Genomic DNA, 24,201 nt, shown 5'->3' on the forward strand with positions numbered 1-24,201 from the left:
GCCAAAGGAAATTATGAAGCCTCCATTTCACTAGAACCATGTACCTTAGATTTTACCTTTATTAAAAGAACTGAAAAATGATTAAATGACTCAATTAATTCCAATGTCCACCAACCTCATTAGAATTTTAGAGTAAGAATTTATTAAGCAAGCTTAAGCGGGGATATGTGACATACAAATCAATAATCAATTGTATATAAGTCAAGAGTAGTATAATAAGATCAACATGTACAATCATACCCTCCTGTCTCTTTCCCTAACCTATGTCGCAGATTCTGAAATATCTTTTTAGGAAGCGAATTCAACTCATACCCAGTTGGTGGTGGATCTTTGGCAACAGGAACGTCCGAAAACCTTGGTCCGAGTCTTTATCCTTTGTGTGAGGAAATCCTCTTTAGAATGGGAGCAAAGTAGAGAGGGTTCAATTGCTTTTGAAAACCCAACTCTTTTATCCCTCCGGGACCTTTGTCCTTTCTCCAAGTCTGTTGCAATGTTTGGGTTGAGGTAAGACCGACGATCGAATCAGGAACCCGGGTTGGACGATTGGAACTTGTCTCCCTTTGGCGGCAAGAAGCTTCAGCTTTCCCCGTGGCTCCAGGGTGTGGTCTGCTGTTGTTTCCTCGATCTGCTTCTTCGTGTTAGCTCTACTTCAGTGCCGCAGACAAAGAACAAGAACTTCTCCTTTTCTGTCTGCTTATATACAGTTCTCTGCCATATATGTGTATGGGGAGTGTTAGTTTACGTGGTTTCGGCCCCTCCTGTCTGCTGGCTGGGATGGAAAGTACCGTCCTTTCCTCAGCGTGTTGTTCTTAGCCAACCATACCACCCCACCCATCCTGTGCGTCTGGCCATCTGTTCAGAACTGCTTGCGACAGCAGGAACTCACAAGTTTCCCTTCTCCTTTTTTCCCCTTCTCCTTTTAACATTAAAAACTATGTGCTTTTCTCTGATTAACGTTTAAACACAGTCAAATATTAAAAACTTATGTGCTGATTTCCATTAAGCATTAATCATAAGCATTAATCACCTCTTTCACTTATTATATATCATCAAACCTTAATCATTTCATTGTTATCATGTTATTACAGATCACGTTTCGTACACTTCAGAATCATTCAGTGAATCATTCAGTGATTACTTACATACAGTCATTTCACCTATTGTATTCATCCATGTTCAACTTAATCATTATCAAAACACTCAATCATTATAAATCAAACCACAAGATTGCTTTATTTCCTTCAGGCTTTCATGCACCTTTTTCTGTGTGTACCTGGATAGATCTCAAACCTCATACCAGTTTTCTTGACACCCCCTCCTTGAGATCGGACGGTGCATCGCAGAAAACACAGAGTCCTAAGTCAAAAGAGGTCAAGTCCATCACCGCAATCCGCAGTCAAGATGTCCTGTTCGTAGCAGGCAACCGGAGATGATGATGGAGTCCAGGTATCCACAACCTCATACTCCGTCAGATTGGACGGCGGAGAAATCCAGCACTCAGCGTCCAACTGTGGAGGAAGTGGAGATCCTGGTGATCCGGGAGGGCTAATGTCCTCCAGGGAAGACTGCAGAAGCGAAGACAGATCCAACTCAGAGTCTGGCAGTGTCGGTGGGTTGTTACAGTATCCCTCCAACTCAGTCAGTAGATCCTGAAAATCCCTATCGGTTGAAGGCGGATCTGGTGAAGGGGATGACACGAAGAGGGTCTGGCACGCTTGGTGAGATGAACTGAGAATCTCAGTTTGGGTACCTTTTCTGTTAGTCGCACTGCTGGTTTGGCATCCGACATCGATAAACATATCCGGCGACATGGGACACGCTGGTGGAAGGTACTCGCCTACTGCCACAACTCGTCCATCAAGAAGGTGTAGAGTTGGCAGGCATTGTCGAGTAAGCTGGTGTTCCCATAATTTCTGTATCACAGGCAGCAGAAGTCCCGTGTGCATTGGAGATGTCGTGAAGGCGTCGTCTTCTTGGCCAAAGGCAGAGGTCCAAACAATTTTGTGCACCCGTTCCAGGGATCGGGATGTGGAGGCCGCTATGTAAGGCAAATCTCCTTGCCCTGTGGCGCAGAGAATCGCCGTTACATCGGTGATACGGCTGCTCACGCAACGGTGACACCAGCGGGAGGACGATGCAACCCATATGAATCCATAGGACTCTGCGGCGATCCCACATCCCACACAGCAGGTTGGTGCCTGAGAAGAAACAGCAACCTAGGTAACTTCACGATTAGGGGTTTCGGATTAACAATAACACAACGAATATGCAAAAGCGAAAGCGGAGAGTGTAGCTGGTTTAAGCTCGTGTGCCTGCTTGGGCTGCCAGCCAGGGAGAATTAATCACAGGAACCGGAATATCATGATCTGGAGCTGGTTCGCCCCAATCATAGACATGAGCAGAATCATGGAATATTGCAGCGTAGGTCATCATCCATACAACGATGGCTAGGTCAGAGGTTTCCTGAAGCCAGTAGAGGACCACCAAGATCCCCCAAACTGTTGCCCAAAGAGCCAGAACTATCCACTTTTGTAGCCATATGCGCCTGCCCCGACCTTTGATGGACAAGGCTTGGCGCGCTAAGTAGACGAGGATAGATACTGCGAAGAGCCCTTCTAGAATAGCTGTGAGGATCTTAAGTGGGGCGGTTCGAGTAGCTTGACGACCCCCAAGGACCAACTCCAGTATGAGGGCTGTGGTATCGGTGACGAGCCATAGGCAGACCACAACGCCCCTGCGCCAGTTGATGCGGGTACGGCCCATCAGGTAACAAGCGAAGAGGGATGAAGCTAACCCCCATTTCTGGAGGATAGTGGGTCGTAGGATAAGCTTCACATATCCTTGTAGCGCAACGAAGATCCTCATAGGATGTCCCCTGGGCCAGGAACCAGTGTGGCAGTAGAGTACCCAGGCCAGGGTAACCCCTAAGTGCTCAAGGGTACTCACTTGAATTGGAGCAAAAAGTGAGTTGGGGTTCGATGTGTTGGTTGAAGAGTTAGATTCCATGATGTCCGATGGTGGTTCTTTTGGTTCCGGTGCTGTCGGCAGCTGCAGCGAGGATTGAATGGCTCGCAGGCACACGGCAGCTGTCTTTTATGCAGAAGCAGGCTCCTCCTTCGGGGGGAGGGGCTGGTACTCCCTCTTTTTGCAACGACAAAGTGCTTTCAGCCACACCTCCAGGACAACTTTGCCGACAATTAAAGCCACGGCCATACCCAGTAAGCCCAGGATGTATGGCCACAGCATACTCAGCGCACTCAGCAGCCATTGCTCAACAATGTGGAGGCCCCCTTCCACCACACTAGCAGCCTCTTCGACAACCTCGGTGATTGCGGTCACGATGGTTGCTCCCATAGTTTCATACCAGAAACAGTCGTGTTGGTCCGCTCCTTCGCCACATTTCTGCCAAATCTCCTTAGAGATTGTGCAGGTGAGGTTGGAATACAAAAGATTAGGTCCAATCCAGTCAAACCCGGGGTCTACTTTCCCATCACATATACTCTTTCGGAAAGCATGTCCTTCGGCGATGGCTATAAGGGGGTTTGGGATGAAGGGAACTGGCAGACCCAGAATACTCTTGCGCTTCTGGAGGTGGTAACCTAGGATTGCGTCGGTACAGGTCTTTCCGCTCACAATAGCCCTCCGCCATGTACCATTGATTTTGCGCCAAGTAACTTCTGAAGAGTGAGTGTCATACTCATCGGCATAATGTTGTGTGCAGTAGCTCTCCCAACCTCGAACCTCGTGGCAGGGTCTTCTAGCTAAACTTATGACACACTCAAGGACTTGTCGCGTGTTATTTTTACAAGTCATGCGCCAGGGTCTGGGGTTGACGTAGTTTTCAGGTCTCCAAAAAACCCCAGGCCAAATCATGCGGTCCTTAGAATAAACTGTGGCGAGGTACTGGTATTTGATCCAATAATTGGTAGACTCACGGAGACAGGGTATAACCCAGGCTTGAAGTTCTTTTTGCTGAAGTCCCCACCATTCCCAGTCCCAGTTCCGAGAATAATCCTCATACCAGGCCCGTAAAGCCCATTTAGCGGTCGGAAGGACGTCAGGATCAGGGCAGTGATACCTCCAGGTGGAATAGAAGGTCTTGCTAGTTTGTACGAGGTCACATCGTGGTGACGAGTGGGTTTTCACCCAGCAAGTGTTATTAAGGCTGTCAAAGATACTGCGCGCAACACATTTGTCAATCTTTGCAAAGTCGCCTTTGGGAGCGCTCAGAAGGTCATCAGGAGTTGGAAGGGGTTGTGTACGTAAATTGGCAATGTGAAAGTCCTCTAACCCAGCAAGAGAGCGAACCGCTCCCTCGGGGAAGTCTCCCTCAAAGAACGTTTGGTCTTTGGCTATGTATGTCCATGGGAATGTGTTATTTAGCCAGGTTTCAATTTCTGTCCGTATTGATCGTACAGAGTGCCAGAAATCCGACCGGTATTCCTCTACAGCTGTGACAATATAATTTTGGCCCCTGCATTTGACAAACTTATTCCAGAGGCAGGCATTTAACCACCTAAAGTGGTTCCTATAACAATGCTGCTGGTCAGATTGGTACATAAACCGTGTTGGACCTTGTCGAATCAGGAAGGCCGTAATGTTAGTCAAACTGTCGTTGGGGGGCGGCCTTGTTGCCCACTCGAGAAAGTCGTTTCGGGAGGTGCTGTTAACCCGCGATCGTTCTGTGATGTTGACATCCTCTCTGCAATTTAGGTGATAGTCACCCCAAAACTCCCCTCGTGGGAGCCAGGCCCGACAGCCTGAGGACCTGTGCGGGGCCGGGTATACTACTTCGGTATCCCAGTACCCCTGGCTCGGCAACAGTAGTAGTGATCGACAAGCCATGTTGCAATGCCATTCTGGAAATCCTCGATCCGGATGAATCCAGTTACACCTGACGGTCCGTCGTTCCTTGCGCTGTAGAACCCGTATCCAGCAGAGCGCTCCGGTGTCGAGGAAGTCATAGGCGTAGATCTCCCAGGTCCGATTCAAGAGGTCGTCTAGGGAGGAGTCGTTCAATTTGTAGGCTCGGCGTTCCACATACTTTTTGCCGTTGTCTTTGGCGAATAATCCGGTTCGATTCTGGGCAGAAGTTTCGTTGTCCCATGGCACAAAAATAGCCGTGGTGCTTGTATTCCAGCAGTTGAAGGTGGCATACTTGGAATGTCCATAAGTGACCTTTGTATGCGTAAGGTACCACGGTCCAACTCCGATGAAGTAGAAGGTCGTAGCGAGAACAGCAGCAGCAAATAGCAAAGCAAGAAGCGTCAGCAGCCCTTTCAGGCAAAGGGATTTTCCTGTTATCGTAGTCGTTTTCCGTAGCAGAGGTTCGTTAGAGGTGTCCGAGTCGTCGTCAGCGTCGGTAGAGCTGTCCGAATCCGATGTTGAGTCCAGCCAACCCTGGTCTGTAGGCTTGCGCCTCATGCCGATGGCATCCATCCTGGCCAGATTAGTGATTCTCTGGGATCCGGTGCATCAGGCGTTGTACAATTTTTTCTTAAAGCCTTGATGCAGCCTTGGTGAGCAGGGTTCTTCGCAACCCGTCTGGTGGCTCTTCTTTGTTGCAAGGCTGTAAATATAGGAGAGGGGTAGGGTAAGTCGGGCTCCAACCCCCTCCACACCCACTTCCAGTGGAACACCCTCCAATAGTGCGGCCGAGGAAACGGGCCTTGGGCGGTGCCGTTTTTCAACGCCTGGTCATACCAAGATTCGTGATTGTACCCTATTGGGGCGGGTACTGAGATATAGGTGTACAAAGGTTGCCCATGCAAAGTTAATCTGGTGCGGTACCCCCAGGTTGACGGGGTAAAAATCCTCTGGTGTGGTGGGTTGGGGTAGACCCTGTCTATTTCCAATTTCAAGGGAAGCCTAGTGTTATTAAATATATAACATTCTGGATCCATTTCCCTTTTTACTATGGTTTTTGCCATACTTGGTGATGTGGTCCAAATAATCATGTCATTAAGTGAAATCTCACAATACAGTCCTTGCAGTGGTTCAAGGTAATGGGGACCCCACCGTATCCGTAGTTCGATCCCCTGTACCCTGTGATACACTGTATTAAAAGTCCATGGTAGAGATCTTGGGCTCATAGGTGAAATTGATGCATAATGGACCGTGTTACTGGATCCTCGTCCTTGCCAAGCAGGCGGTGCGGTAGGGATGAATAAATGTGGCTTCGTTGGAGGGGGTGACGTGTACTCTTCACTTTCCCCCGCCTGTTTTGTACACTGGAAGTTAGTGGGTCGAAGATATATGAGATACTTGAGAAAATATGCCTCGGTGAGTGGATTGGAAGGAGTGAAATCTTCTCTTGGCATATCCAGGAGAATAGAGGTAGTAGGGAGTCTCAGGAACGGACCTTTATCTGATAGTCCCGACGAGACTCCAACTCCTACTTTGAACATTTTAGTTACAACAATCTTTGTACCTTTCCGTCTTGTGGGTTTTGACTGACGTTGGGACTTGGCGACTCGTTTTCCCCCTTCCGGTTTATCCGTTAGTCTTGGTTCTTCTTCCTCCATGGAAATGCTGAAGCGAGCTTCTGCCAGGCGTGGGTCTTGGGTTTCTTCTTAGGAGGCTCCGGTTCGGTGTAGGACACGGTGGCGTAATTCTGCTCGTCTGGCACCACTTTGATGGCTGCTCCGACGGAGTAGATTCCTTTAAAGGGGATGGTGATCATGCGCACTGACAGCTGAATCTGGCAGGAGGTGCTAGGATCGGAGGGCGTACCCGCTCTATGGGCCACGCCTCCCGGGTGTTGCAATACTCCATCCCGAAACTGGGACTCCGCTGTTATCCAGTACAGGCAAGACTTTTCTTTAGGTCTTACCGCATTGCTGCCCCACCCGTCCACCTCAGTGGTGTAGTAATACATATCTGAGCAGCGTACCCCATCTTCCCTTGGCACGTCCGGTAAATCCACCACAGGAATTGTGCAGTCATTGATGACCTCCAAAATCAGATGTGCCCATGTGGTCAGCTCCCAGGGCCCCATTAACGGCTTGGTCTCTGGTGTCATCTGGGAGTGCACTTAGCCCTTCAGCTGATGGTTGGTACGCGTGAGGCCGATGGACTCGGAAGATCACAGGGGAGTGGCTGGTGTTCAATGGTGGAAATGACAGGGATGTTCCGGCAGCTTCATACGGCCAGGCAGCATGAACAGAATCCCACAGGACATCATGGGGCCCTTCTTCCCTCCTCCACACCCATGGATCCGCTTCTTCTGGGGTGTTTGGGGGAGCTGAAGGTCCCGGTAATATTATCGGTATGGGGCTCCCGTGATTCGGTTGTACTTGTCCATATGTTCTGTAATATCGCAGCGAGCTGTAAAACCTCGTCACCTGCCATCCCTCAGCCTGACCTGTCAAAGTCAGTTCTCCTCTCCCCAGCTGGTCTTCGCAAGTAGAACAGTGATGGAGATCGTCCCCATCCCAGACGCAATAACAGCTTTTTGGTTCTTCATTCTGCCAGCTCCATTGGGTCTCCAACTGAAGTCGGGGCAGGTAACCTACCCGGCAGTTTCCACAGATGGTGTTGTTCAAAACCGTAACCGGAGAGACGCGGAGATGTTGTAGTATCTCTGCGGTGGCTCCTTGTTTCCTGGGTTTTTCGCGGCCCGGTCCCTCCCAGGTGATGGGGAGTGGGTTGTTTACTAAGCAAACCGGACAGCGACTTTTAGCTCTTGCCCATATCAGCATCTCTCGTTCCTCCGACAGGACTCCCTTTTTAGCCCAATCCAATTTCTTCAGGGCTCGTCCTGCCCAAATCCCTGAAGGTGTTCTTCTAATTATAACCACCCCTTTCACGGTGGCCAGTCCGATATAGGGTGGAATGGTACATGATTCACTGGCCATTTCACCGGCTTCTGTTTCACTTTAGTCAGGAACTGGCTTGAGCTGCTCAACTCCTTGAATCCCTTTTCTTTTCAGCAATACTGTGTTCCTATCCAGTACTTGCTTGACGATGTCAGTGGTCTCAAACTTGGGTTTTACTGCTGCATTTATAGGTTGCTCTCTTGCTTTGACCCACACGCGCTGTCCCTCTCGGAATGGCACTCTGGGCGTCGGCTTCTCTTTTTTGTCGCTGGAGCTCCGCCCCACTTCCTTCGTGGTGAACGGCCGTTGGTTGAGCTCCATTGCAGGGGCGGGCCTCTCGGCTCTGCTTCTGTCGTTCAGAGCCTGCCCTATTTCCACCGCCTGTGTGCTCCAACTGTTGGTGTTAGCATTTTTAGCTATCCAGCTTTTCACTAACCCTATGGCTCGTTCCACCACTCCGTTAGCTTGTGGGGTATAGGGTGGAGAGTAAACTCGCATTACTCCAAACTTCTGGCACCATTGGTCAACCTGTGAATTACGGAAATGAGTCCCATTATCCGTGCGCAGCTCTTTCGGGATTCCCAGGGCACTGCATACTTGTTCCAGCATGCCGACAACACTATTGCCGTTTGCTTTCCTGGCTGCTTTAGTAGTTACAAACCCCGACATAGAATCCACCAGCACTAAGAGGTACTTCTCACCTCTTCTTCCTGTTATCCCCATGGGGCCTGCAACATCCATGCAGACTGAACCCCAGGGGACCGTGCTTTTGATGGATAACCCCTCCATCCGCTGCCCTCGGCGACCTGCGTTGTATTGTCCACATACTTCACAGTCCCTTAGCACGCGTTGGACTTGTTTCACTGGGATCCAAAGATCCTGCTCCTCCAGTTCCTTACGGGTAGGTCGTACGCCTGCATGTCCAAGGGCCTCATGCACGCTCCGCACGACCTCGACCACGTACTCTTCTGGGACCTCCCGTCCTCTGGGAGTGCTGTCCCACTTCTCGGTACCGACAAAGACGATCTTTCTTTGCTGGACATAACAGTCCACTTCATCATTCCCACGCCAATGAGCTCCCTCATGCGTGTGTGCTTTTTGATGCTCAACATCTATTTCCAATTGTAGTTTTAGCTCAGCAATCTTTTTCCACAAGTCTCTGTGTGCCACTGGCTTGCCCTTCGCTGTCTCGAAACCATTTTCTTCCCAAATGGCCAAGTCTTCTCTAAGGGCTTGAGCGCAGTAGTAACTGTCGGTTACTAACCTGGCATTCTTGATTTTCCTTTTCACCAGTTCCAGCAATCCTTCCAGTACGGCCGTTACTTCTCCGGCTTGAGCACTACCGGGAGTTTTTCCTTTCTGACGGCATTTTTCTTTGCCGTCTTGCTTCAAAATAAATCCCCAGTATGCCGACTGGTCGGACCCCTTTCTGGATCCATCGGTGTAGATTGTCCATTCCGGTTGTTTTGGCTTCTCAGATGTCTCTGGCGGTTTCTTCTTACTGGTGGGTTGTGCTGGCCCAATCTCAAGCTCCGGGTCCAGCAGGATGTCTTCCCATCTTCCCCACCGTGTGTTAGTTGCTTTAGTACTTTCCACGGTACCTTTTCTTAGATACTTATGGACTTGGCTCTGTGTGATGACTTTAACTGGTTGTCCTTGTGCTAGATCCTTCAGCACACCCCAGTAACGAGCTAACACCGCTAGCTCTTTCTCCTCCTGCGGATATTTCCTCTCAACAGAAGTCAGGGTGTAACTCCACAGGGTAACCAAGCCTCCATTCTCATTACTCACTTTGATCATGGCATCGTCATTCTCACAGCTGATTTCTGCCACCAATCTTTCTGACAAACTTCTTGGCTCCAGTCTCACAGCTGCTTGAATGGCTTTTCTCAATTCTTCTAGGTTCTGTTGATTCGCTGCTGTCCAAACCCAGGGTCTTTTTCCGTCCTTTTCGTCCTCCTCACTCTTTCTCAGGCATTTGTACAAAGGCTTGGCATACTTCTGATAATTGGGTACGTGGTCCCGGACGTAGTTGCATAGTCCTAATATTTTCTGTAAGTCATTCTCTGACTGAGGTGGTTGAATGTTCATCAGCTTTTCTCTGTACCCATCTGAGAGTCCCAAGTCCGACGTGACTTGGAAACCCAGATAATTCACTTGGAACTGTCCAAATTGACATTTCTTGAGGTTTAGCTTCAAGCCTGCCTTGGTGAGGTTTTCTACCACTTTTTGTAGTCTTTGTAGGTGTTCTTCTTCTGTGTCATCAGCAATAAAGACATCATCAATGTACACAGTTGCACCTACGTCCCCCAGTACTTCCATCACTGCTGACTGGAACACGTTTGGGGAGTTCTTGTATCCCTGGGGTAACCTTTGCCACACATAGCTCTTGCCTTTGTGGGTGAATGCAGTTTTACCTTGCGATTGTCTGGCGAGGCGTAGAGAGAAAAATCCATTGGCTAGGTCGATGCATGACTTGAACTTCTTGACTCGAAGAGTTTTCAGCGCTCCTTGGGGATTGATTAGACTGGCTCGGTTTGCTATTGTTCTCCGATTCAGGGCCTTGAAGTTGATAACTGGTCTCCAACCCCCTCCAGCCGATTCAGGTTTCTTCACCGCCTGGATGGGGCTGTTGGTGATCGGGTTGAGCTCCTCTCTGATGATTTCCATGGCGCTCAGCTCCTTCACTATCTTGTCCATCTCCTCGACTGCTCCCGGATTCAGCGGGTACTGCCGAACAGGTGGATGAACCCCACCTTCGATGTGATGAACAAACTTTGGACCCAAATCCCCACAATCGTTCTTGAACCGTGCCACTTGCGCTGTAACGATGATCTCACGCAGCTTCTCTTTCCCAGCCGGGGAGAAGTCACTCTCTGCGAGCTTCTGTTCTGTCACCGTTGGTATGTCAATCGGTTTGTACCAGTCCTGCTGCCCGGATCCGGTTTGGGTCGGGCCGACTTTCACCAACCTTGCTTTCAAGCTCGTCAGCCTTCGCTCTAGTCGGCGATGTGTGCCTTTCTTTTTACTGAGTTCATCTAAGTCTTTTACTGTGAGTAGATTGTAAGGACCTTTCACCCACACTACTCCTTTCCACGTCCCGTATGGCATTTCTTCTATTTTCCCATTAGCAAACTGAACCTTCAGGTGTCCTGCTGTTTCTAGGTCTTTGCGGGTCATAGACACCTCCGCTCCGGTGTCCACCAGGTAGGGTACTCCCTCCACTTTGGCGTAGATTTCGTCCCCTTCCCAGTAGGCATTTTCTAAAATGACCCGCGACCTGGACGCCATTACTTTGGTGACCCTCCGGTCCCGGCTTTACGGGACTCACGGAGGGCCGTCCTTTGTTCTGGGCTTAATTTCCTATACTCCTCATCCGTCAGGAACTGACCTTTCCCTGGCTGATTTTGCGAAGCCGGCGGGTTGGTCGGTCTTCCTTGTGGTCCTGGTGGTTTCTGCTGGAACGGCCGGTTTTGGAAATTGGATGGTGGTGCTCCCTGTTGAAACGGCCGGCCCTGGAAGTTGGATGGCTGTGTGCCCTGCGGGAACGGCCTGTTCTGGAAGTTGGATGGCTGTCTGATGTTGACCCTTCCAGGTGGCTTGGCTGGTTGGCTAGCCTCCTTCTTCCTTTTGTCCTCGTAGTACTGCTGCTCCAGGTCGAATCCCTGCACTGCCACATCCATCTGGGCCACGGTTGTGCTTCTCACTGGTAGTTTCACAAACACAATCTCTCCTCTTCGTCCCTTTGTCACCTCACGCAGTACCTTCACGTACCTCGCGGGAGAAACGGTTTGCTTTAGTGTGTGCCAAAGCAGTTCCAACCGGCTTCCTTTGTCCAGCCGTCCTCTAGCCCTCTTCACCTGGGACTCTTCGTCGTCCATGTCCTCCAACACTAATCTCTCATAGTTGCTCTGTGCTGACTCTGTTCCAACCATCGGGTCCGCAGTCACGCTGGTCAGCCACAACTTTTTGGCCCCTTCGTGGTTGGTGGTAGATAGCACAGTTGGCCAGACATCTTTCAAATACTCCTCATTATTTTCGTCTGCGTTTTTACTCCGAATCACCAGCCTTAGATTTTTTAGTTCTGCGTACGCATCTTGTCCGGTAGTAGTGGCCGGTGGCTGGGCTGACACTCCTTGTGGTCCCCGCGGGATCTGTGGTCCTGGCTCTGAAGACGTCGCCTGCGGCTCTTCTTCATCAGCCGACACCTCGTCCAGCTTCTGTCGAGTCTCCCTGGAGTACTTGTAGGCCGCTTTCTTTAGTCGTCGCAGCATCACATCATACATAATTCCCATGTATGCGTTCCTGAAGTTGGTGGTCAGGGAATAGTGTGCTGTCAGGGTAGAGCAGGATGGTGTCATCAGGATGTTAGCCCACTCCCCGACTGTCGCTTCTACCTCGAGCAGCACCTTGTCTCCCAGCCTGCTGGCCCATCCTGCTGGAATCTGGTACTCTGTCTGACCGACCTCTGGTACATACGTACGCCGTCCGTCTTTAGCCTGTACGGGGCCCCAGGTCACGTCTCTCGCCAGTCTCTCAGAAGAATCCTCGATGTCAAAGGTTTCTATTTCTTTCTTCTTTCCTCGGTGCTGTCCTGTTCGGAGTGTCTTATGCCCTGTCGGTGGTTGCTTTGGGTCGGAGAAGATGCTGCCGTGTTCACTCTCTTCTTCTTCTTCTTCAGAATGTTCGATCTCCTGTTGCTCTTCTCCTTCCTCCGAGTCGCTGATGTCCTCATACTGTTGTTGTCTAAGAGGTTCCCTCCTGGGGGAGTTTAGCGGTTGAATCTTGGCTGGTTTCATCGGTCCTACTTCTCTCTGGACCGTCGGCTGCTCATTCTTGACTCTGTCCGTGTTGGGTTGCCTCAGTTCACTGCTGCTTCCCTCGAATGAGAATTCTTTGACGTATCTTGCGGCCTGGGACTCTGGCCCGACTGGTGCTTCCCTTAACTTTATCCTGAGTGGCTCCATAACCTTGGCCGTGCCGGTCCGGGTGGTGTTTGAAACTCCACTCTGGGGTATTTTTAAGGGATATTTCTTGATCTCCTTTGCTGGGTGGCTGATGCGGCATTGTTCCTCCATTTCAGTTGCCATTCGTACACCTTGCTCCGTACGGAGTCGATGCATACGGGGGTCAACCACCACCACCACCTCTTTGAACACAAAGAAATGACTGTTGGTCTTGGCTATGTTCACCACTCCGTTCTCTGTGACCGCCCTGGCGGTATCCCCTGGCAAATCTGCCGATCTTAGTCCCTGCACGCTCACCATCACCCTTCTCATGTTTTCGTTGCTGGCGGTCACCAGGCCCCTTTCGAGTCCATGCCACATCTTCTTCCGATACTCCTCCAGACTCTCTCCTTTCTTGTAAACATCAATTGGGACCAGTATTACGGCACCATAAGGGAGACGGTAGCCTTTCATCATCACTACGTCTCCTCTAGTCTCTTCACTACAGGAAGCCTCCAACACCTTTGAGTCTTTTTGATAGTATTTCCCAGCTTGGTTTTCAAGGCTGCGTCGAAACTTTCGATTGTGGATCTTGTATTTATCATTGGTGAACACAATCAGCCCGTCACCTTCAAGGTCCCATATTCCTCCAATAAACTGGTAAATCATGAGCCCGGATTGCAGCCTTAAGCTGATGGTCTCTGATGGTATTTTGGCCAACTCTCGGGTGCTCCTCCAAACATCCGACTTTTGGGTCTTCTTTTTAGGGCGGCCGGGGTCCCACAGCTCCTCATCCGATTCCTCCTCGTCCTCGTCGGAACTGCTGCCCGCTGGAGTCTCCGTAGGTGGCGGTGGCTGCCTTCTCTCCGTGCTGTGGACTCGGGGATGAAACCCGACCCCCAGATCCCGTTGAGGGGACCAGACCCTGGCCGCTTGCTCCAGCTGCTCCTTGGTGAAGCCGTCGATGAGCGCTCCCTCATGATTTTCCTCTCCTGACTGTTCAGAGGGGATTTCGTCGTTTCGCGATGATCCCGGTAGAGCTGGGATGTTGTCGTCGTTGTCCGTCAGGTCTATCAGGTCCTGCGGAGCTTGCTTCGGCTGGTTTGTCGGTGTTGTGGCTCTGCTGGGCAGTCGAGAGGGGGCCTCAGCCACCTCCGATTCCGCTTTGTCTGGGGCCTGCTCTTTTCCTCGGGTCTCTTTGAAGGCCGAAAGTCTCTGCAGAACCTCGGCATATTCTTTGTATTTGCGCACCCCACTGGCGAGAGGGTTCACCAGGATCCCTTCGATGCCCGCTTCCAATGTAGCTGTCTTCACCAGGCTGTCATATTTCTCGGAGGGGCTGTAGACCATCCGCAGCTCACCAATCGTCCATCCTTCAAGGAGTTCAGCGAACCATTCCAGCCATTCTCTGATCTCCGATTTCTTGGTTACCTTCACCGGGCATTTAACGACTCCCAGTCGGTGACCATGTTTAAGCTGTGTGCAAAAGTATATCCGAGTCTGCACCAGGTACTTCATTAAGTTCCGTGCCATGTCCTCTTTGATGGTGTAGTGAGATTCAAAGAAAACCCTCCTAATTATCTCAATCCAGGAATCCAATCCATCACCGAGTAATATCAACGATACAGGCAATTGTGATAATGTGGATTGGGAAAGATGGGATTGATGACTCTCTCCATCCCGGCTGATGTTGCTTGCCTCTTGTCCCTTTGCTGGCTTTTGCAGGGGATCCAGTTCCCCCCTTTCTTCGTCATCCATAGTTGTCTTTGTCTTCGAGTTGCCTATCCCCCAAAGCCTCTCTTTGCGCTCTTGAGTAGGGATGGGTCCAGGCTGTGTTGGCTACTGGCTTCACTGTCTGGATACTATCACTTATCCTCAGTAGAAGCTTTCCCTCACCTGCATGCTATACAGTTACTGCAAGGGTTGTGACTGACGGCCTTATCAGTCACCGTTAACTCTATTCCCTCAGAGTTAACCATCCAAGTGAGCTATTCAGAATCACACTTCTGTTTTTACTGACTTGGTTTATTAGGGCCCGCCTACTTGGCTCCGCCCCACGTTGGGCGCCATGTCCGTTATCCTGCAATAGCTAGCCCCTCCCACTTCATCACAACCCTTCGGGGCTGACTACTGACCAGTTCTCTGTCTAACAGGTCCGGAAAATCTCTAAGACCTGGGTATTACCCTAAAAGAGGTCTATAAGAGATAATCTATTTAAACTGGTGTCGAAAGCGATTCGTCTAGCTCTAACTACCTCCAATCCAGAAGTTACGACCCTTTTCAGTTAAGAAACAGTCAGCTGAGTAGCCCTCACAGCTGCGTAATTCCAATAACCACTCCTGTTAACGGTAGCTCGCTTTCTAAAATATAACTTGCTCTTGGAACCGGCTAGATTAAATTTAGTGACTTGGATGTAAGCCCCTGGGTCATTATTTTACTCTCGCCAAAGGAAATTATGAAGCCTCCATTTCACTAGAACCATGTACCTTAGATTTTACCTTTATTAAAAGAACTGAAAAATGATTAAATGACTCAATTAATTCCAATGTCCACCAACCTCATTAGAATTTTAGAGTAAGAATTTATTAAGCAAGCTTAAGCGGGGATATGTGACATACAAATCAATAATCAATTGTATATAAGTCAAGAGTAGTATAATAAGATCAACATGTACAATCATACCCTCCTGTCTCTTTCCCTAACCTATGTCGCAGATTCTGAAATATCTTTTTAGGAAGCGAATTCAACTCATACCCAGTTGGTGGTGGATCTTTGGCAACAGGAACGTCCGAAAACCTTGGTCCGAGTCTTTATCCTTTGTGTGAGGAAATCCTCTTTAGAATGGGAGCAAAGTAGAGAGGGTTCAATTGCTTTTGAAAACCCAACTCTTTTATCCCTCCGGGACCTTTGTCCTTTCTCCAAGTCTGTTGCAATGTTTGGGTTGAGGTAAGACCGACGATCGAATCAGGAACCCGGGTTGGACGATTGGAACTTGTCTCCCTTTGGCGGCAAGAAGCTTCAGCTTTCCCCGTGGCTCCAGGGTGTGGTCTGCTGTTGTTTCCTCGATCTGCTTCTTCGTGTTAGCTCTACTTCAGTGCCGCAGACAAAGAACAAGAACTTCTCCTTTTCTGTCTGCTTATATACAGTTCTCTGCCATATATGTGTATGGGGAGTGTTAGTTTACGTGGTTTCGGCCCCTCCTGTCTGCTGGCTGGGATGGAAAGTACCGTCCTTTCCTCAGCGTGTTGTTCTTAGCCAACCATACCACCCCACCCATCCTGTGCGTCTGGCCATCTGTTCAGAACTGCTTGCGACAGCAGGAACTCACAAGTTTCCCTTCTCCTTTTTTCCCCTTCTCCTTTTAACATTAAAAACTATGTGCTTTTCTCTGATTAACGTTTAAACACAGTCAAATATTAAAAACTTATGTGCTGATTTCCATTAAGCATTAATCATAAGCATTAATCACCTCTTTCACTTATTATATATCATCAAACCTTAATCATTTCATTGTTATCATGTTATTACAGATCACGTTTCGTACACTTCAGAATCATTCAGTGAATCATTCAGTGATTACTTACATACAGTCATTTCACCTATTGTATTCATCCATGTTCAACTTAATCATTATCAAAACACTCAATCATTATAAATCAAACCACAAGATTGCTTTATTTCCTTCAGGCTTTCATGCACCTTTTTCTGTGTGTACCTGGATAGATCTCAAACCTCATACCAGTTTTCTTGACAATATGCAATAACGCAATCATAAAAACACTGACATTAATCATAAAAAAAGAAAATGCTTTGTTGTTGTCAATTTCTTCAAATAAAAAAAATCTTATTTTAATGAAGAGGAAAAGGTAGAAATAAAAATTTAGTCAGGATTACTGACATGCCTAAAGTTGCATCATTAGATCTCATCCGGGTTTAAGATTCCTGAAGGGATCTTTATGCAACGCTGCTTACAGATTTCTTCTTGTTTTACTTTTGTTGTTACGTTTCAAATCATCCAAAAGTTTTTTTCTTGAATCAGTGGAAGATCTTTGTAAGTAACCTTTTAATGATTTGATTTATTAATGGAAACTGAACCCATCTTTGTTGAGTTACTACATTTGTTGTAAAACTGAATTCAAATTCCCTTACCACATCCACTTCTTCCTGCTAGCAGACCTGTACAACCTGACAACATAAAGCAGGCTGGGAGACTTTAATAAATATTCAAAAAGGGAATTGAAACTCAAACAAATCACAATCAGAGCTATTATTCACAAATAAACAAGGAACAATCAGGACATTTCCAACCAATCAAAAATACTCTGGGTTAATGAACAATTAATAAAGGAAATTATATATATATATATATATATATATACATATATATACAAATGCACTACAAACAGTGGACATGTCTGGAGTGTGCATTCTGTCACATCTGGTTAAAAACTTTCACAAACTTCAGAAAACTTTTTGCTAAACCCAAACATGGTTGTAGTGTTTTGTTGATATGGAGCCAAGTTACTGTTCCAAGGCTTAAATGATTTCCCTTCATTGATTGAAGCATGAATTGTACGCTTTATTAAAAAAACTCACCAGTAAATAAAAAAATCAAAGCAAAGGTTTTGGTGTGGCCTCCCCAACTCTCACTGTTTCCAAACTAAAACAATTTTTTCTAGAGTGAGGGAAATTTTCTGCACAGTTATGTAAGACTCATTGCCTGTCATCACTAATACTTGATTAACTATCTTTACACACAGGCTGCAGTTGATTTGGAAAGGGTTTTTGTTGTTGTTGTTTAATCAGTGAAATCCTAATTTGGAAACACACATTCATATTTCTTGAGATTATCTTTGATTAAAAAAAAAAAGTCTGATAACTTGAAACAGACAAGAAGACAAAAACAGAAGAAGCTGTAAGAGTGACAAAACCTTTATGAAGCATTTTATTTAGATGTTAAATCATCACAAAATCAGTTTTTATCAAAGGTAATGATTTAGAAAATAGTTAAACATTTGTTAGGTTTATTATTGCAGTAGCTTGTGTAATATTCCCCGGTAAGCAATGTCAAGTTGATGTTGTTTACAAAAATAACATTTATTTCAATTATGTCTAAAAAAGCGCTTAAATAAAATATAATAACTGCAGCAGCAATATATAATGAACAAACTTTAATAAGATAAATATGTGTAAATTGCACCTGAAACAACCACATATATTTTAATTGTTTTTAAGCTTTTCAATTTAACTAATATATATATACTGTATATATAATTGTACTGGATGGTTATCTAAATGTTTGCGCAATATGAACCTCATTAGAAATGATTTCTTCAGAATCTTGTCTTCAGAAAAAAAACAACCTAATTTGATGTTTTTCTGTTACAGAACATCCTGCTTCTTTCCTCTAATCTCTTCCTCCGTGTGCTTACATCGGCCACGGTGCCTCCACATGGTTTTCAGATCATATCATCACTGTACAGTAATCTCATGCTAATTTCCCCATTATTCCCCTGCCAAGATAATTCCTCAATCCACCTACAGTCGTAAACGTCACTGGACAGCTGATATTTATCTGCGCCACTCAGAGGCTTCAAAGCCGCAGACATTCCTGGAATGTGTTGCAGGATCAAATGCCCAGGGGTCGAATGTGGCCGCCATAGGAGCAGGGGGCGGGGAGCTTGTGTCGTCACATCACAGAGGAGGAGAGGTATAAAGTTCAGACAGCAGCAGAAAAACAAGCAGATCAGCAGCAGCAACAGTAGTTTGTCTCTGCAGAGGCTCATCCGCAGCGCATCAGCCATGCCTACTCACAGCAGCCTTCTCCTTCTGGTCACTCTTTGGGCCTCGGTTCAAGATGGTACGTTTTCTTCTTCTTCTTACATTTTACATTCAAAAATGGTTTCATTTAGAAAATATTTTAACGCAGTTTTGATATAAATTTTACATGAAATTATATCCATCTTAGTCCTGCTAACAGTGTAGATGTGTTGATGTTCATTTGCAGCGGCTCTTTTGATTTTCCATAAACCATTTTTCCCAAGCCACATTTTTTTTAGAGCAAGCTTAATTGAAAAATAAATAAATAAATCAAAACATGTATTTTTGGTATACTAACAAAACTGCTAAAAAGCAACAATCAAACTTTAAAGCACTCACAAGACATTGCGATATCATGATGCAGCTTTTTTTTTTTTCATTTTTGCAAACTCATCTTCTCTCCACCACACCTTCAACAGTAAAATTGTTATAGATCAGAACATGAGAAATGTCGTCTCAAAATATGACTTTTAAATAACTTTTAAACCCAAAATAACACCTTAGCATGTTTTTGATTTTAAATGTTGACATGTTCAGATTCAACTCATTTATACTTTTTATGAAGTTCGTAGTTTTAATCTAATTTTTGTTGACATTTTTTTCAGTTCCCAATGCATTTTTAAAATTGAACAATAGCAGAAAATTTAATATTCTTTTTCATAAAGTGGTTCACTGCAATATTTAGGGTAAGAAAGAAAAAAGCTTTAATTTAAGTTATTTTGTGAAAAATAATTTTTTTTAAAAAGATTCCAATTGTCTCATCCATTAAACTCTGATGGTAAAATAACTCAAATTAAAATGTAGTAAAACTACCTTATAGTGAAATGTGAATTATCTTTTAGTTGTGTTTGCTCAGCCCTTCTGGTTTCGTCTGAAATCTTCAGGTTTGGGTTTGCCGGTTGTGAAACAGGCAGAACCAGACGCCGTCGACAGCGTGCGGACTCACCGGGTGAGGACCAAGCGCTGCTCCTGCAGCGAGCTGCTGGACACTGAGTGCCACTACTTCTGTCACCTGGACATCATCTGGGTCAACACACCGAGGTGGGCTACAGAGGACACATTCAATAGATACAGCAGGTTTTTTTTTTTATCTAGACTTCCAAAGACTCACAACAATTAAATACCAAAACAGTCTAGTGCTTCCAACTCTGAGCCTGGAAACCTCTGACTGACCCTCTTATCATTATTGCCGTACCATTAAACAAGGCAGCTGCAAAGTAACAGCGAACAAAGTCTGCAGAATGTTTATGTGACTGAGGTTGTCTTTCAATCCGCAGTAAGACCACGGTTTATGGCCTAGGCGGAGGCTTGCTGCGACGCAAAAGGTCCACCGGGCGCTGCACCTGTGCCCGGCTCAACGACAAGACCTGCACCGATTTCTGCCATTTCCGGTGAGTCGGGTCTCCAAGCATTCATCAGCCAGAAGGAAACAGACTGCATACGTAGTCAGCAGAAAGGAGGACAGGGAGTGGTAGGGTGCAAACACAAGCTTGTTCTATATTTAGCCAAAAGTGCCTCACACGTTCTACATGTCTACAGGTGTGAGCATCAGAACAGTCCCGCTTAGGCCTGAAGGACTGGGTGCAGATGCAAAGTCTGCAAAAGATTGATTTTGATTTGCCCTGGGGAAGCATGTGTGTGGGAGGCTCTGAAACCTTTAGTCACATTCCCCAGAAATGACTGTAGTGTACTGTACGCACCTTGAAACCAAGGAGACAGCGAGCAGAGTCATGCTGGCCTTGCAAAGGTTTTTCCATCATTTAAACATTTACCGATTTTTTTTTTCATGTTGCAGCCACAAACTTCAATGTGCTTTATTGGGATCTTACATGATAGACAGGCACAAGGTAGAAAATGATGCAACATGTTTATGAAAAAGTTAAAGGGTGGCAGGCAACCACGAGTTGCTGAAAATGAAGATATCATTTTCTTGCTGCGAAGCGAATACCCTGGCTGAGTTTCAAGCCTTTTCCAGGTTTTCTTCCAAGCTTCCTTTTTATTTACCTCTATCAATCATCAAATCGGCTCTGACCGGCTTCCCTGTCTTGGCTGAAGACAAGAATCTCTATATAATGATGCTGCCTCGCTTTCATCATAGTGATAGCGATCAGAGCGAGGTGCAGTACAAGTTTCCGTTCCACAAGCATAATATTGTTACTGTAAACCAAAAAGTTTAATCTGGTCTCTGGATTTATGGAATCTGGAGCGAGTTGTTGTCCAGGCAACAGATTCTTCCACCTGAGCCGTGGATTTCTGCAGCTCCTTCAGAGTCAATAGGGACTTCTTGACTGCTTCTTGTATCTGCTTAAGTGATGCCAGCTTGGCCACACAACATGCAAAAAGTTCAATGTGTGTGATAGACTTTGCTAGGCACTGTTTCCATTGTAGATGAATTGTGATATGTTGATATTTTAAACCGCAAAAATGATGCCGTTTTGACTGGATGACCTGTGGAGACGGGAGAATTGCAGTTTGTGTTTGGCTGACATTTCTGTTTCCTTGTTTGCAGTAATGAGATCCAATCTGTGAAGAAGCCTCAGCTTGACATGCTCCACATCTTGAGGTGAGATTGAGAAACTATCGATAAAAAAACAAAGAAGTGACATCTTTTGCTTTTTTCCTGGACTGATCACTGTTTGACTCTCTGACCTCTCCTCTCTTTCAGAACGGCAGCCAATAACTCAAAGTGGGAAGTAGACACAGGGCGCGCAGGTGGACAGCAGTCGTCCCAAGTTACGAGGGAGAACGTGTGATGAACGGGGAAGCTGCAGAAGCAGCAAGAAAGAGAGAAAGAAGGAGCAGAAGGCGAGCACCTGAACAAATTCCACTCCTCCAGCAGAGAGGTCGCTAAGGGGTGTGTTCGATCCGGGAAGGCCACGTGTTATTCTGTTTGTTCCTGCAAATCGAAAGCTGAAAGTACATGCCCGAGGTCTACAGGTACGCGTTGGAAACAGAAGTGGAGGATCAGGAGAGGTGGAGATGCAACCGGGTTATTTTTAACTCTGGATGAGGAGTCTATAGGAGCTGAAGTGACTGAGTCACAGGCCCTAAGAAAGAGAATGCAAGTGCAAATACAAGCATGGAAATATGGGACATGCATGTTTTTTTGTTTGCTTTTACTGCAATATAACCAACTTATTTTATATAATTTCAAGATTATATACATGAAATTTGTTAAATCGGATGAATAAACTGATTGATTGAATATAATGTCAGTTATGAATTAGCCTTTATCATATGACTGATTGCTTAAGGGAATTGATTCTTGTTTGTTTTGGTAAATTCAACTTATATCTGTAAAGCATCATTAAAATATCAATAAAAAACAAGGTTAGACACAAAAAAAACTACAATTTTGCTTTCTATGCCAAAGTAAATAAAGTAACTCGTGAGAGGAGAAATTCAAAGGAACACAAAATCCTATTAGAGGAACATGTGTGATTCAATTGTGTGTCAAGCAAACACTTTTCTGCGTTCAAAAGGAGACCTAGCATGGGTGAATGGCTCAGGAATTTACCGCTTCACATCAGTAATCAGTTTACCTGCTATTCAGAGGCAGCAAGGGCCGTGTTATCACAGGGATCTGTGGGAAGAATGCTGCGATTTATAAGTCAGGGAAGCACAAAAATACCCTGTCACCCTGCGTTTTTCTTTGATTGCTTGCCACTGCACACAGTGCGAGTTCACCTGAATATGCAAGCGAGGCCGACGGAGGTCGGCTCAAAACAAAACCAGCCGTCATGAACTGAGACGTTTTCTTTCTTTTTTTTTTTCTGACTGATCAGGCCGCAAAGACAAACAACGGCAGCTGACTGTTAAAGTGCATCTATTTTTAAGAAGTAGGTTGCCTTTGCTTGACTGCATTTCAGGTCATTCTTTACATACTTGGGCTCTTCTTTGTAGAGACCCCCTGCAGCCATGCTTCCCTGACAGGCCTGAACAAAGCCACAGGCTGGCTGCTTTCAAATCAGAAAACAATTAGTGTGTTTGCACGCAGACTGTGCTTTGCAGTGCTTGAAGCGGCCATGACAATGCTCTGCATCACTGGTTCGTCATCCTGAGACGGCGGCGCTGAGGGAAGTCTTCCTCTGGTAACTGGTAGGTTCACGCTGTTTGTTGTGGATTCTTTTCTTTTTTTTTTTCTCAGCTGCCAAGAGCCAGTCATATTGATAACACAATCAGAAGAAGCGATTGTGTTGTAAAGTATGTTATGAGGTTGAAGAAGATATGTATATCTTAAAAAATAAATTATTATCCAAAGTGACGAAACACGAGCACCGTGTTTCGCCTCAGGAGCCAAACTCTATCCATGGTGCTGGCACAGCAGAGACACAGAAGAGCCATTTAAAGTTACAGGAACAGGTGAGAGCTGTCTAATGCTTCAGCTGCTTCTGCTCACACTGCCTGGGGTCTTTCATAACACCAATGCTTTAAATAAGAAAAGACAATCACATCAGTCAGTGCAGGATTTTTCGATGTTTCTGAAATGTTGTTCACATGAAGCTATAACTGGACTATTTGGGTTACAAGGATATTGACACGGTTGCTTCTTTTTAGCTAGGAATTGTAATAGAGTGTATTTGAAAACACTTTTCGTCCTCATTCAGATGAAGTCTGTTTGGGTGTTGTTTTGTCACTCTCATGTTTCAGAGCATGAAACAAATTTCATCAGCCTACATAAAAGTGAAAATACAGTTTCCATTTGATTATTTATTTATGAAAAATTCTCAATGTTTATCCTTGCATAAAAACATAGGACAACCTGTCCCTATGTAAATACATCAATGCTCCAGTATGTAATGCCAGACATGGCTAAGAGTTATATCATGCAGCTGTCAATGTTTGATTTGCAAAGTAAGATAAAAAAAAATAACTTTAAAAGTGAGGGACTGCTAGAGCAGGCATGCTGAAGGGTAAAACGATTTCCCCACTACATTAATAATTTTCTCTCCACATTTGCAAATCACCAAAAAAGAAAAGACTTCATGTTCTTGTTGAACTTGTCTGCCATGTCATCCAAGCACCTAAAGCTAACAAAACCATTGCTTGTACATGCACACACAAACCATGTTCATATTGAATGTGCATTTTCAGATTTATTTACATTGAGAGGAGTAATGCAGTTTCGAGAGTCGAGTGAATACTGTAGTTTGCAAAGGCCTCATCACAAGAGAAACAGACCAAAGTGACTGGTAAACATTTCCTGATTGCTTTTAGTGCGCTGTGTTCACATGTTCTCAAAAGGCTTTTATTGAAGTGACATCTAGCAGGCATTGATCATAAAGGGTAACAGTGTGTTCCCTTTCTTAACATAGCCTCCTGTTTGCATCAAAAGATTTGCCTTGTATATGAACTCCTTTAAAACGTTTTTAGGAATATTTTGAATTATTTGAAAGCACAAATTTATCTGCCTACAAAAAAACAAAACATTTACATCTGTCATGAATTGGTGGTGAGAGGTGGTGAGGCAGACGCTGTAGACCCAGGTAAGATGAATAAATGATTTTAATAACACAAACACAGTCCAAGCAACGGGCAGCACGGCTGAGCGGAAGCCAGGGCTCGACGCCGGTAGCAACCGTAAAACGACTGGACAACACGAAGGACTGAACGCACAT

At 46.0% G+C, this 24,201-nt stretch overlaps 1 protein-coding gene across 1 annotated transcript; it reads left to right on the forward strand.

Annotated features, from left to right (window-relative positions):
* Positions 1 to 17,915: 17,915 nt before the first annotated feature.
* Positions 17,916 to 21,935, forward strand: LOC114139725 (endothelin-2). Its single transcript, XM_028009817.1, has 5 exons — positions 17,916 to 18,623; positions 19,468 to 19,624; positions 19,861 to 19,974; positions 21,093 to 21,146; positions 21,249 to 21,935. The coding sequence occupies exons 1-5, from the start codon at positions 18,380 to 18,382 to the stop codon at positions 21,334 to 21,336; spliced, it is 657 nt and encodes a 218-aa protein (XP_027865618.1). The 5' UTR covers positions 17,916 to 18,379; the 3' UTR covers positions 21,337 to 21,935.
* Positions 21,936 to 24,201: the final 2,266 nt, after the last annotated feature.

Source organism: Xiphophorus couchianus, chromosome 3, assembly GCF_001444195.1.
Source record: "Xiphophorus couchianus chromosome 3, X_couchianus-1.0, whole genome shotgun sequence".
NCBI classification, from domain to species: Eukaryota; Metazoa; Chordata; class Actinopteri; order Cyprinodontiformes; family Poeciliidae; genus Xiphophorus; species Xiphophorus couchianus.

Bases quoted from the DNA above. Each gene is read 5' to 3' on its own strand.
- LOC114139725 (XM_028009817.1), top strand. From the start codon at position 18,380: ATGTGTTGCAGGATCAAATGCCCAGGGGTCGAATGTGGCCGCCATAGG. The intron at 19,625-19,860 runs GTGGGCTACAGA...TTCAATCCGCAG, and splicing joins ATCTGGGTCAACACACCGAG to TAAGACCACGGTTTATGGCC. The intron at 19,975-21,092 runs GTGAGTCGGGTC...CCTTGTTTGCAG, and splicing joins ACCGATTTCTGCCATTTCCG to TAATGAGATCCAATCTGTGA.